The sequence below is a fragment of the Peromyscus leucopus genome, chromosome 7 (assembly GCF_004664715.2).
Source record: "Peromyscus leucopus breed LL Stock chromosome 7, UCI_PerLeu_2.1, whole genome shotgun sequence".
Lineage (NCBI taxonomy): Eukaryota > Metazoa > Chordata > Mammalia > Rodentia > Cricetidae > Peromyscus > Peromyscus leucopus.
The window spans coordinates 87715167-87730013 of record NC_051069.1 but is presented as its reverse complement, the minus strand read 5'-3'; the positions used below and the strand labels follow the sequence as shown (position 1 = coordinate 87730013).

The window sequence follows — 14847 nt, the reverse complement described above, 5'->3', positions numbered from 1 at the left end:
AAAAAAAAAAACAAAAAAAACAAAAAAAAAAAAAAAAAAAAAAAAAACAAAAAAAAAAGATTGGCTAGGCATGGTGGCCAATGCCATATATATAATTTTTTATGTGCATTTGTGTTTTTGCCATGGGTGTTGGGGTCCCCTGAAACTGGAGTTACAAACAAGTGTGAGCTGCCATGTGGGTGCTGGGAATTGAACTCAGGTCCTCTAGAAGAGCAGTCAGTGCTCTTAACCCCTGAGCCGTCTCTCCAGCCACCAAGACTCGATTTTTAAAATTAAAAATAAATAAATAAAAGACATTAGAAAAACAACTTACCTGACACAGTGGAAGTTCAGAGAAGGGATGAAAAGATGTGTCGGGGCAGAGGGAAGGACTTTTGGGAATGCATCTAGCAACAAGCAACCTGCCTGCATCCTTAAGGATGGAAATAAAGAGAAGGCAAGGGCTAGTTCACACAGAGATGTGAGCACAAAATCCACCTTAAGTAGTCTGGGCTTTTAAAGAAATAAAGAATGAGCTCTAGAGAATTGCAAGTTTGAGGTCTGTCTGGGTTACAGAGTTAGTTCAAAGCCAATCTGGGCGATTCATGAGACAGCGAACATCGGCCCAATCTCCAGTACCACGATGGGGAGTGGGGAAAAAAGGAGGGGAGGGGATGCCAGTAGTTTTTGAGAACCAATGTCACGAGCAGATTTACCTTCCTGGGCTTCAGAGCAGCACGGGGCCTGGAGTTTTGCCCACCAACTTCACCCCAGCAACGGAGCCAGGCACCCTGTGAAGACCGCTCTTAGCAACGTTTGTTGTTGGGCATTGCTCACAGGGTGGGACTTGGTGATGTCTGGGGTCCAGGCTGTGAGGAAAGCTTGTGCAGAGAATAAAGCATTAGATTAGACAGTCACACCGGCAGGGTCAAGTACGCAGGACGGCGAGTGGCAGCCTGTACTGTTCCACGCGCAAGTTTCCAGAGCTTCCAGTCCCCACGCTTGCTGCAGGAGCAAGGCTTTGCCGTCTGAGGAATCAGACCCAACACGCTGCTTTGCAAAGTGATCCATAGGCCACAAATGCACAGGTGAGGCCACAGCCCAGATTGCAGGGCAGAGGACGGCTTGAAGCCATCCATCTATGGTGGCCAGACCCACACCTCTGTAGCATCTGACCCTGGGGCCAGGCAACTTGCCTCCCTGTGGTTTATGCGTTACCCTATCAAGAGACTCCAGCAGCAGGCATTAAGGCTTTGACCATCCCTCCCCAGAGCTCCATCCCCACCCCATCCATTAACACTGCTGCTGGTCCCCTTCCTTTTCCCAGTTAGTCTCTGCTTTCATGCCTTATGTTTTGCTTTGGGTTTTTGTTTGTTTGTTTTAATTTAGATTCAACATGTAACATCTGTCTTTCTTGGTGTGGTTTCTCTGCCTCAGCCTGTGGTTTTTGTTTTTGTTTTTTCAATCCTATCCATTGTCTGGGACCAGCATGATTTCATTCTTCTTCATGGATAAATAATACTCCACTGTGTTTATGTAGACTTCATTTTCTTTATCCATTTACATGTTGATGGGCACTTAGGCTTATTCCATATAGTGACTATTATACCAAGTGCCCAAATGAACATGGGTGTACAGGTATGTCTAGCATATGCTGAGTTGATTCCTTCAGGTATATAATTAGTCCTATAGCTACATAGTTTTGGGGGATTTTGTTTTGCTGTTTTTATTTGAGGGGGAAGTACTTCCATACTCTATACTGATTTCCATGGTGGCTGCATTACCTTACATCCCCAATAACAGTTCTTTTACCAGTATTTATTGTGTTCCCTCTCTCTCCTCCTCCCCCTTCTCCCTCCCTTCCTTCCCTCTCTCCCTCTCTTTTTCTCCCTCTTTCAGATAGTCTCAGTCTGTAGCCTGCCTGGCCAGCACTAGTCACAAAGGTGTTCACCACCATGCCTGGCCCTATTAAACACTGTTTAGACCTTGTCTTTTGATAATTGTCTACTTTCCCCCTTTATTGATTGGATTATTTGGTCTTTTAGATTTTTCTATTGAAAACTTAATATATTCTGGATATTAATCCTCTGTTGGGTGAAATTCCGGTAGATATTCTCCCCTGGTCCATATGCTGCCTCTTTCCCCTGCTGCAGCATCTGCTGTGCAGAGATTTTAATATCACAAAGTCCCATTTATCAATTCTTTTTAAAATTTTGTTTAGATTATTTTATGTGTGTGAACATTTTGCCTGTATATATGTGCATGCCTGGTGCCCACAGAAGTCGGAAGAGGGCATCAGATGGTTATGAGCCACCATGTGGGTGCTGGGTATCAAATAGTAAGAGCAGCAAGTGCTCTTAACTGCCTTCTGAGTGATGGGATTTCAGGCACGCTTGACATAGGTCTTCTTTCTTGAGTTCATCAATGACCCACTACATAGTCAAGACTGTACTCGTGGTAGCCAGATGTGTTCGCTCACGCCTGTAGTCCCAGCATGTGGAGACTGGGTCGGGAGAAATGCTGCATGGTAAGTTCTCATCAGACTTTGTCTCCAAAAGAGTGTCTATTGCTCTTGTCTTACCCCTTATTCCTAGTTTACTTCATTGTGATCTGTTAGAATAAAAAGAAGTTACTTCAATTCTGTTGTATTTGTTAAGATTTGTGGCCTAGAAAATGATGTTTTAAAGAAATTCTATGAGCTACTGAGAAGAAAATGTATTCCACCGATGTTAAAGAAATACCTATAGATGTTTCTAAAGTTCATTTGATCTATGGTGCCTTTTAACTCCGAAGCTTCATGCTTTTTAGTCTGGATGATCTCTCTACTGATGAGAGTTGGGTTGATTAAAGTCACCCACTGTTATTATACCTGTGCCTATGTCCCCTTTATACTAATAAGGGTGGAGAGATGCCCCATCCATCAAGAACACTTGCTGCATAACCATCAGGACCAGAGTTCCGATCCCCAAGCCCAGGTCACAAACCAGGCATCCAGCCCATGCCTTTAACCCTAGCTCAGACAGGAGGGCCACTGGGGTTTGCTGGCTCTCTACTAGATAAGAAAACACAAGATCCAAGTTCAGGGAGAGACCCTGCCTCAAAGAAATAGAAAGTGACAGGAGACACTTGACAGGTACACACACTCACACATACTTATACACATGCACTCACACAAAAACAAATCTTTTAAAAGATATGAAACAAGACAAAAGGTAAGCAAGAAAAATAATAAGATGAAAACATAAAAGATTGAAAAAAAGAAAAAGAAAAACCAAGCCAGAAATTCTGGCTTCCATCTGAAATCCCAGCACCGAGGAAGCTGAGGCCAGCCTGGACTATAGCATGGGACTTGTCTAAAAAAAAAAAAACCCTGAAAGTGCGTGAGATTGTATCTCAAACAAACATCCCAAAAGGTCTAGGGATATACCTTAGTAGTAGAGTGCTTGCCTGGCATGCACAAGGCCCTGGTGGTTTGTTTTTGTTACATTTTTAAAGGAGGTGGGGCCTAAAATATACTTGAAATAAATGCATTTAAAGAGAAGATTTTAGAAAATTTTTTAAAAGGACAATCGATAGCCTCCTTCTGGTCCTGTATTATTGACCTTTGCCAGGCGAAAGGGTAGTGGTTACAGATGGAGTCTCTTTTTGTTCCTGCCATTCAAACTGGTGTGCTGGGGGCAGCACAGGTCAGGATCAATTCTTCCGTTCCTGTACCAGAAGCCACTTGTGGTCCCAGTGAACTTGATGGAGTAGGCTCCCACGGGCCTCTTACTGGTTCATTCCAGAGCAGCAGCGTATCTGAATATAGAAGAAACAAACAGACCACTGAGATATGCACTGGTCAGGGGACACTGAGACAACCTAGCACTCTTCCTGTCTCAGGGCTTGCAGATCCCACCCAACAGGAGCCAGGGCACTGGGGCTGGCCTCGGAGCATTCATCTCTCTCACACATGGTAGGAAGGCCGTACCAGGTGCCCAGCAACAACAGGGTGTCACTCTGCACAGTAATTTTAGGTCTTCCTTGCCATGGAGGGCAAGGCCACCAGCCACTGCATCAGTCATCACCAGAACACACTACAACTTTTCAGTGCATCTACTGGCTAGGGCAATGTCTTTGTGTTGTTGTGGTTTGGTTTGGTTTGGTTTGGTTTGGTTTGGTTTGGTTTGGTTTGGTTTGGTTTAGACATGGTCTCCTTGAACTCCTGATAGCCTCCTGCCTCTACCTCCCAAATGCTGGAATTGCAGGTATGTGCCACCATGCCTGCCTAGGACAGTATTCTTTGAAAACAGGTTCAAATAAGCAATGACTTGAAAAGCTGAAGGCTGACATTTATGGTACATGGCTTTGAATAAATAAAGAACATAGCCACTGCAGATCCCATAAAACCACAGACTTTTTTAAAATGATGTGTGAACATGTGTATCGGGGTGTGTATTATGAAGCACATGTGGAGGTCAGAGGAGAACTTTGTGGTTTCATTTCTCTCCTTCCACACTTATGTGGGTTCCGGGGTCAAACTTCAATCATCAGGCTCATATAGTAAGTTGAAGCCAGCCTGGAATACATAGCACCCTGTCCGAAAAAGAAAAAAAAAAAAAAGAAAGAAAGGAAGGAAGGGAGGGAGGGAGGAGAGAGAGAGAGAGAGAGAGAGAGAGAGAGAGAGAGAGAGAGAGAGAGAAAGGAAAGAAAGAAAGAAAGGAAGGAAGGAAGGAAGGAAGGAAGGAAGGAAGGAAGAAGGAGAGAAAGAAAGAAAGGAAGGAAGGAAGGAAGGAAGGAAGGAAGGAAGAAAGAAGGAAAGAAGGAAGGAAGGAAAGAAGGAAGGAAGGAAAGAAGGAAGGAAGGAAGAAAGAAGGAAGGAAGGAAAGAAGGAAGGAAGGAAAGAAGGAAGGAAGGAAAGAAGGAAGGAAGAAGGAAGAAAGAGAAAGAGGAAAAAGAAAAGAAAAATCTTGAGAAGATGAATTGGCTATTCTATTACTGGTTTAGCCCATTTTAATGGCTTCATTTTTATTTCCTTTGCCCTCTTTATAGCCTAAGGAAACTGACAGATGTTGTAGCTGTTTGGGATGTTATATTAAGTGATGGAATCCACAAGATTGAATTTGAACATGGGACCACATCAGGAAAACGAGTTGTATATGTGGATGGGAAGGTAGGGAAACATAATGTGACTTTGTAAAATGTGCTACAGAGAGCTCATCCTCCTCCTGCTCTCCTTTTCTCCCTCTCTCTTTGAGACAGGATCTCTCTATGGCTATCCTACCACTTGCTATTTAGACAGGCCTGGTCTAGACCTCATAGACAGCCTCCTGTCTCTGCTTCCCCAGTGCTGGGATTAAAAGTGTTCAAGACTACACCAGCTTGCTTTCTTAAGCTTTTTATTTATTTGTATGTGTAAGGGTGTTTTGCCTGTATGCTTGCAAGCGCAGCACATGTGTGCCTGGGGTCCTCTGAGGACAGAATAGGGTATCAGATCCCCTGAGCCTGCAGTTATAGGCAGTTGTGAGCTATCATGTGGGTGCTAGATCCTCTGGAAAAGCAGCAAGTACTCTTAACCACTGAGCCATCTCTCCAGGCCCAAAACTTGGTTTTATTGGTATAATTTGTAACTTCTTCATACATAAAGTTGGGGCTTTTTTTCTGACAATGGTTATGTTTTTCACCTATTTGTTTTTCTGTATAAAGCAATCTAGTGGTAGTTACAGGAGAATAATTACATACAAGAATATGAAACCTGGTATTTAAATTTAAAATGGCCTTTTCTTTTCAGACAGAGTCTAAGTAGCCCTGGCTGGCCTGGAACTCACTGTGCAGACAGGCTGGTCTCAAACTCACAGAGAGCCACCTTCAACTGCCTCGCAGGTGCTGAAATTAAAGTTAGGTGCCACTACACACAGAAAAATGATAACAAAACAAAACAAAACAAAAACTTGATATGATGAATTCATAAAGTACAAATAATATTGGCTTCTAATCACCGTCTTGGTCAGTGTTGTATTGCTATGAAGAGGCATCATGTCCAAGGCAACTCTTATAAAAGAAAGTGTTTAATTAGGGCTTCGTTACCATTTCAGAGGGTTAGTCCATTATCAACATAGCAGCAGGCAAGGCAGGACATGCTGCTGGAGAAGTAGCTGAGAGTTCTAAATCCTGATCCACAGGCAGCAGGAAGAGAGTGAGTCACTGGGTCTGGCTTGGGCTTTTGAAACCTCAAAGCCCACCCCCAGTGAATACTTCCTCCAACAAGGCCACACCTCCTAATCTTTATAATCTTTTCAAATAGTTCCACTCCCTGGTGACCAAACTTTCAAACGTATGAGCCTATAGGGGCCATTCTTATTCAAACCACCACAATCAGGTAGTGGCACGTGCCTTTAATCTCAGTACTCAGGAAGCAGAGGCAGACAAATCTCAGTAAGTTTGAGGCCAGCCTGGTCTACAAAGCAAGTTCCAGGACAGCCAGGACTGTCCCACAGAGAAACCCTGTCTCAAAAAACCGAACCAAAACAAAACAAAACTACCACAAACACCTTGAAGTTTTTTATTATTTCTTAAATGTTAAATATTAAAATTCCCTCTATTTGTATATTTTAATCTATTCTAATTTATCATCTAGGAAGAGATAAGAAAAGAGTGGATGTTCAATTTGGTGGGCAAAGAAACCTTCTATGTTGGAGCTGCAAAAACCAAAGCCACCATACATATACTTTCTGACAAAGGTTATGTTTTTAAATATATCCTGGAAATTGAGAGGAAAAGCTTCGTAAAGTATGTAGAGAACAGATCAAAAACCACCAACACCTGGGTACTGCACTTGGATGGCGAGAACTTTAGAATTGTTTTGGGTGAGTCGGGGCTGTTCCTGCAGAATGGGCTGGATTTTTTTAAGGAATTATTTACTTATTAAGCATACAGTGTTCTGCATGCATGTATCCTTGCAGGCCAGAAGAGGGAACTAGATTTCATTGCAGACGGTTGTAAGCTACCATGTGATTGCTGGGAATTGAACTCAGGACCTCTGGAGAGCAACCAGTGCTCTTAACCTCTGAGCCATCTCTCCAGCCCCAGGATTTTTTTTTAATTGAAAATTTATAAAATATATTCTGCAATATATTCTGATCATAGTTTCCCCTCCCCCATCTTCTCTCAGATCCTCCCTACCTCCCCGCCCATCCAACTCCATGCTTTATCTCTTTAGAAAACAAATAAGTAAATAAAAAACACAAACAAAGCAGAATTTAAAAATTGGAAAAATCACAATAAACACACACACATAGAGAAACACACAAATAAAATCAATAAAAACACAAAATTGGAAGCCATAGTATACAAGCAAAAGACTAAGATTTTTTAAAAAACCCAGACAAAGCAATATGAGACAACAAATCTATAAGAACACCACTGAGTATGTTTTGTGTTGATTGTCTACTGCTGACTGTGGGGCCTGCCCTTAAGTGTGGTTTATACAGCCAATGAGACGCCATTGGGAGAAAACTGATTTTTTTTTTCTTTGCAAGCAGTTGTTAGTTGGAAATCACTTCCTGTTTGGGGATGGGAGATTATGTCCACTTCCCCCTCTCAGTTCTGTAACCCCATCTGGCTTGACCCTATGCAGGCCATATTAGATTTTTATAGTGACTATTTAATTACTCTCTCCATAGAGTTAAGTGGGAGATTTGAATAGGAGAAAGAATGTATGAGCTCTCTTTTTCTCATGCATCCATGTGAGCAGATTATCATTCAATTAACCCTCAAGGTTTTTGTTTTGTTTTATTTGTCAGGAGAATAATTTATTTTTACATAAACATGTGAAGAATTTTATTTCTCTCGTTATTTAACAAGGAAGGGTGTTAAGGGCCAGTTCAAAGGAGAATTTCAAAACAAAACATAAGGCTGAAGATGTAGGCCGGTGGTATAGCACCTGCCAAGTATGTGCAAGCCCTGGGTTGGATCCCCAGTTCCAAGATGAAAGCAAAAGCAAAAACATACCCTGAGTGCTGGAGTTACAGGCATGTGCCATCATGGTATTTCTTTTCTTATTTAAGGTAAATAGTTCCAGGGGGATCTGGCACCCTCTTCTGGCCTCTGTGGGCACTTGGCACACATGTGGTACACATATATGCAAGCAAAACACCCATATACATATAAATGAAAACAAATGCAACAAGTTCACTTTGACTATAGAATTATGACATTTAACTATTGTTACTTTTACAGAAAAAAACAGTATGGATGTGTGGTGCAACGGTGAAATAATAGAGTCAGCGGTAAGTCGGTCTGTAGTCATTCCTAGAGCATGTGTAGCCTAGGCTCACCTCCAACTCAGTCCTCCCCACTCAGCCTCCTCAACATCGGGGTTGCGAGTACGAACCACCACAACCAAGTGCTAATTCTGGTGATTTTCTAACTAACCAAGGTAATCTTAGTAAACCAAAAATCATAGGAATTGCTTTTGACTCTAAGTTCTGGAAATCCTTTCCAGACAGTCCCTGGGGCAGTGAGCGTTTGGAGACAATCTGCAGTCTGAACTGGCACAGCCACACACTCCACACCTTGTCTCTCCTGGTTAGGCTTTTATCCTGAGAAGTGTTCACATGAAAAGGTTCCTTCCCCCTAAGAGCTGCTGTCCTCCTGTGTTTGTTCCTCTAGAAATCATGTGTAGCAGTCCCCTGGGAGCTGATGATAGGCAAATTCTAGCTGATGATAGGCTTTCAACCCTCTGCGCTGCCAGCGCTGCTGACCGCAGATAACACTTGGGTAGGAAGGCTTTGCACATATCCTCAAAGTGCATGGTACCTTCCAAAAGTGAGGGTTTTTGTTTTATTTTGTTTTGCTTTTTTTTTTTAAAGAAGTAGTGATGTACACAGTGTCAGATGGAGTGAGGTAGACTACAAAAGGGCACTGTCACAAATGCCATTAGACGCGTGAAATTTGTAGACCAGTGTTGTTAAGGTAGGAGGAAAGAGACTCCCCGCTCACAGAGACCAAGCATCCTGCAAAAGCCATCCAGGCTCCAATGTACTCAGCTTTGCTGTCAGGGGCCAGCATCCTTGTGACCTGGAGTGAAATGAATTTAGGAGAGAATTTCAAGCAGAAATGAATTAACATGGTGGCACAGGGAATGCAGGACCAGGAGCTGAAGTCACTGTGAGGAAATTCCCTGGGTCTTGAGGTCTTCCGGCCACACAGAAAGTGCTGTCCTTGCCGCTCAGGCTTGCGCTCCAGGGAGGAACACCAAGGTTGGCAGTGGTGAGCAGCTAGCTCCCTTCTCTGCTCACCTTCTCTCTCATCACATGGTGTGGTTGTTCCCACTACGGGTGTAGGAAGGAGAGTTAAGGTGCTGCTGAGAGGAAAGGTTGTTTGTGGGGGAAACTACTCAGCTGATCACTTCGAATCTACTCCATCTCATAATTCTCTGTCCCTGAGGAGGTAGGAATCCACAGTCACAAAAGTGGGTGCCTTTTCATTTCTTAAGCCTGGCAGGTGTAATCTGGTCTCTCGGGCTTTATCTCCAGAACTTAAGCCCTTCCCCGGAATAAACCTGCTTGAGAGAAGCTTTATTCATGCAGAGGTGCAGGGAGCTCTCTAGGCCCATATGGCCCCTGTAGAAGTGCAGTCCTTACCCTGCTTGTGGTCAGGTACCTACTCTGGGCCTACAATAGACCTGTGGTCCTCCTTCTCCATGCCTCCCCTGCAAGTCTCTAGATAGTCAGCACTTTGCAATCACATCTCCTCCACCCTCGAGGAATTCTCTGGGACAACTGAAAAGAATGTGGTTTTATGGGATTAAGGATGTGTTTTTAAGGGCTGGGAGTGTTGTTCAGTGCTTGGGAAAAGTACTCGCCTAACACGTGGAAGCTTCAGGGTTCCCTGCCTACCACTGAGGGGAAAGCGGTTTTAAATATGGTAAAAATCATGTTCATACCTATGTGTAGCTGGAGAGTTTCTCTCCGGGTCCCCAAGCCCTGACAGTCCCGCAGCCCACTTATAAATACATAGACTTTTATATTATTTAAACTGTTTGGCCTAATGGCTCAGGCTTCTAGCTATCTAGTTCTTACATCTTTTTTTTTTTTTTTTTTTTTTTTTTTTCGACAGGGTTTCTCTGTTAGCTTTGCGCTTTCTGACTCACTTGTAGTCCAGGCTGCTCGAACTCAAGAATCACCTGGCTCTGCTCCCGAGTGCTGGATAAGGCGTGCGCCACCATCGCCCGGCCTAGTTCTTACATCTTAAATTAACCCATTTCTATAAATCTATACCTTGCCACATGGCTCGTGGCTTACCAGTATTTTACATGTTGGTACTCATGGTGGTGGCTGGCAGCATCTCCTCACTCAGCCTTCCTGTTCCCAGAATTCTCTTCTCTGCTTGTCCCATCTATATTTCCTGCCTGGCTATGGCCAATCAGCATTTTATTTATACAGAGCGATATCCACACCACCTATGTCTTTGTTCCATAGGAACTGACAGGAAACTAGTGTGGAAAACAGTCCTTAGTAATCCGGTTGTCTCCTTCTTGTAACTGTAGTCCAGTTGAAGAGCAGAGTGGATAGTGAGCTAGCCCAGCAGTCTTCCCCAGTCTGTATATACCTGCAACAGAGTGCTCAGGCTCCCTGAGTGAGCTAGCCCAGCAGCCTTTCCCAGTCTGTACACACCTGCAACAGAGTGCTCAGGCTCCCTGAGTGAGCTAGCCCAGCAGCTGCCAGTCTGTATTACCCAAGTCTCAGCTCTGGTAGCGCAGCCTGCAACCAACTTGCCCAAGTCCTACCAGTAGCACCAAAGTTATGCTTGTCAAGTAGCCAAGAAGCAACTTACCAGGATTGTGTGACTAACCCTTGTTCTGTCTTCCAAAAGCGTTTCCCAAGCCTCAGTATAAACGTGGTAGGGATCTCTGCACCCAAAGATGTGCCTGGGTCAGTGTTCAGTACATCTCCCTTCCCTTCAAGAGCTCTAGCTGCTTGGCCTCTGTGATGCTCATAGTCAAGGGGTGTGGATGGGGGTGGAGGAGGGTGCCTGTGTATTTCCTGTTTGAGTTTTCAGTGCTGAGACCAAACCCAGTGTGTTATACACACTAAGTGAGCTCCCTAGCCTGTGCACAGACTAGTCTTAAGGCATTGATCACGGTTTCCTTGAATTCTGTCTATCCTCTAAGGCCTCCTCAACCTAAGGCTTCAATCCTTTAATACACTTCCTCAAGGTATGCTGACCCCCAACTGTAAAATTATTTTTGTTGCTATGTCATAACTGTAATTTTGCTACTGCATAATTTCTGTGTTTTCCATAGTGCATAGCTCTGTGTTTTCCAAGAGTCTTAGGCAACACCCATGAAAAGAGTTGTTCAGCCCCTTCCCACTGGGTCACAACCCACAGGTTGAGAACCACTACTCTAAGGCTCTTCTTCCCTCTTCACCGTTTTTTCCCATCTTCTTTCTGTAGATTCGTGCTGTTGAGCAGAAATAGAATGTGAACCATGAGTATTGAGTCTCCTGTGTGATTTTAACATTTTAGCAGGCATGCTAAAAAAAATTAAAGTTAATTAATCTTAATGTTTAATAAATCAATTTATCAAGATTATTAAGCCAAGGGTGGAGGCTCATATCTGCAATACAGCATTTGGCTGGGGGAACACTGTGGCACTGAGGCAGGAAGATTACTATGAGTTCCAGGGCACATATAGTTAATTATAGGTCAGCCTGGGCCACAAAATAAGATTCTATTTCAAAAAACAAAAGGAAGGAATTAAAATTTAACATGTAATCAACAAAGGAAGTTACTAGTGAGTTATGTACACTCATAGGTTCGCATTGGCTTTGAGATCAGGTATATATTTTAAACTTAGGGTATAGATTTCATTTCTAAGTGGACACATTTCAAGTGCTCAATAGATTTAGTGGTGTCCAGTTTTTGTTGCTAAGCATGTATTTTATTATAAACCACCTTATATCCCCAAAGGAAATGGAATTTTGAACTGGTTCAGAGTAATCTGCAACAAGAATTGCTAAACGGTCTTATTAATAAAAAACCCATTGCCAGATATTGGGGTGAAAGCTGAAAGATCAGAGGGATAAATCAAGCCAGCCACAAGTTCTTACTGCTAGGAAATCAGCCCAAGAAAGAACTACTTCCTGTATACTCACGCTTATATACCTTTCTGTGCCCTGCCCTCTTACTTCCTCTCTCCACTCAGCTACATCACTTCCTCTTTCTGCCCAGCTCTATCACTTCCTATGTGTCTGTATAGACCTCCAGACCTCTATGGTTAACTAGTGCTGGGATTAAAGGCATGTGCTACCGCTGCCTGACCTCTATGTTTAAAATAGTGGCTGGCTTTTTCCTCTGATCCTCAGGGAAGCTTTGTTAGAGCACAAATAAAATATCACCACAGTAGTCTCCTTGCAGAGTGGCACTTTCAAGTCATCTACCTCAGTTTTCTCATCTGTCAAGTGGGCATAATAAGAGTACTTCTATCAAAGTCATTGTAATGATAGAATTAAGTGGAGGCAAGAGGATCCAGAGATTGAGGTCAGTGAGTTCTGGCTTAACCTAAACTTGGCTACAGAGTAGACCCTGTTTCAAAAATCAAAACAATGAATGAATACAAAGAAAGAAAGGAACTCTCAATTTATAACAATCATAAAGGTGTATAAACACAAGTTTGAAATGCTGAGTCTGCAACGCTTAATGTTTTACCAACATATTATTTCATTATACCACTAGTCCATTTTAGATGATGTTAGTGCCCCGACAAAGAGATTTCTGGAACACTGATGCTTCCTCCCGTGCTGTCCTAGGGCGAGTTTGTAGATGATGGGACTGAGACACACTTCAGTGTTGGGAGCCACGATTGCTACATAAAGGCCGTCAGCAGCGGGAAGAGGAGAGAAGGGATCATCCACACCCTCATTGTGGATGACAGGGAGATCCCAGAGAGCCGCCAGTGACTGCTCGTCAATGAGTTCTGAGCTGAAGAGGACTTACTAATGGCTGCGGTAATTAAATGTGTTCACTCTGTACATACTGGTAGATTTAGTCTGCAGTGTTTTTATTTTTATCTTTTGTTACTTGAAACTGTAATATTCCAATGGTCAGGAAAAAAAATCATGTGGATCTTAAAAGTTACAGTTTTAAAATTTTTACTTACATTGTGCTTGAGTGCATGCTTGCATGCCACAATGCACATGTGGAGTTCAGAGAAGGGCTTTCTGGAGCTGAAGTTCTCCTCCAGCGTGTGGGCTCTGACGACTGAACTTAGGTTTTCAGGCTTGGCAGCAAGCTTCCACTGAGCCTTCTTGCTGCCCCAGAATTCATCTTTTAAGTGATGTGAAAATGCTTTAAATTTAAAAGGAAGATAATGTAGAGACCCAAATCAAGGACATTGCACGTCAGTAATCTTCTTCGAAATGCAGTGTTGTATCCCATGTGTTTCTACAAATAAGCATGTCTTCATTTTTTTTTTTTCTCCTGTGCAGGTAGGTTGCCTCTACATTAAAGCAGGTGGTTCATAATGATACATCCAGGGTTCTGTTATTGTTGTTTTGCTTGTTTACTGATTTCATCACCTTCCAACCAAGAGACTGTGTCGGCGGCCACAGCCACTTGGCTTCACGGTGACCACATCAGACATAAAGAAAATAGCTTTACTGCAAGAACACCAGGCTGCATCAAACCGGATGTATCTTCAGGCGAGGTTTCAAAGTCAGCACTTACCCACCTGTCAGCTCGGCACCAGAGTGGGTGTCTCTGTGGCAGAGTGGAGCCCCCCAAGGCAAACTCACGAAGAGGCAGGCATGGTTAGTGCTCCAGCATGGCTTGTTTCCCTCCCGATCTTTCTAAGTCTTTCCAGTGCTTGGGAGCTGAAACAAGGAGCTTTGTTCTTGAGTCTGCTCAGAGGAGAAACCACCCATGAGAGCACTTAGCCTGTCGACAGAGGCGCTGAACTCTGCAGAGCGATGTGGGAGAGCCCGACCTGAGTGAAGTGGACCACATGCACCCCCTTTGTATTACCTCAGTATTGCTGGGTTGAAGGATCACTGCTTCTTGCTAAGTGGGTTATTTTTACTGCCTATTTCTCCCAATTTCATGCTCAAAGCACTGAAAATTTCAAGTAGAATTAGACTTCAGATGTTTGTTGTAGTTTTGTTTTTTAAAGTAATTTCTGTACCAATTTTTAAAATTCTTTCATAGCCCCATTCGAGTGTTTGTTTTTTTTTTTTTTAACTAAATTTACATGGCTCCCATGAAACACCCTCTGCCTGTGGAAGTCTGAGATTCTTCATACACACTTCAACCAAAGCAACCTTAAACAATTTACATAGGGATTTAAGAAGCGGAGTCACAGCTGAGAGGGATGACACCTTTGATCCCAGGACCCAGGAGGCAGAGAGAGGCATGTGGGTCTCAGTGAGTTTGAGGCCAGCCTGGTTTATATAGCAAGTTCTAGGTCAGTCAGGGCAGCACAGTGAGACCTGTCTCAAAAACAAGCAAAAAAGGGTGGCAGAGGAGGAGAAGATGAAAAAGAAGAAAGTGGAGGAGGAGGGACTTGGAAGAGTTGGGTTGGCGGGATGTGGGGGTGGAACAGAGAAATGGGAGAAACAAATGAGAACAAGGTATAATGACATTTGTGGGTAAAAATGCCATAATAAAACTCATTACTTCCTGTGCTAATTAAAAAGAGTTCAGTCAGCAACTCTGGCCACATTCCAGGTACTCAACAGTCACCTGTGGCCAGTGGCTAGTGCTGTGGATGATGCAGCTGCAGACAATGTCCATCACCACCCCAAGTTCTGCTGGGCAGCACCTGTCCAGACACCACCTCAGGCTCCGGGAGTTGCTCAGTGGTAGCCTAGGAAGGGTTGAAACTCAGGGTTT

The 14847-nt window shown here is 43.4% G+C and overlaps 1 protein-coding gene across 1 annotated transcript; it reads left to right on the top strand.

Annotated features, from left to right (window-relative positions):
- The first annotated feature begins 898 nt into the window (after window positions 1-898).
- LOC114693580 (fas apoptotic inhibitory molecule 1-like) lies at window positions 899-12992 on the top strand. Its single transcript, XM_028869998.2, has 5 exons — window positions 899-1067; window positions 5011-5131; window positions 6596-6824; window positions 8197-8246; window positions 12771-12992. The coding sequence occupies exons 1-5, from the start codon at window positions 1060-1062 to the stop codon at window positions 12918-12920; spliced, it is 558 nt and encodes a 185-aa protein (XP_028725831.2). The 5' UTR covers window positions 899-1059; the 3' UTR covers window positions 12921-12992.
- Window positions 12993-14847: the final 1855 nt, after the last annotated feature.

Excerpts from the sequence above, each read along its gene's own strand:
- LOC114693580 (XM_028869998.2), top strand. Across the intron at positions 5,132-6,595 it reads TTGTATATGTGGATGGGAAG|GAAGAGATAAGAAAAGAGTG; the intron begins GTAGGGAAACAT and ends TTTATCATCTAG. Across the intron at positions 6,825-8,196 it reads GAACTTTAGAATTGTTTTGG|AAAAAAACAGTATGGATGTG; the intron begins GTGAGTCGGGGC and ends TTACTTTTACAG.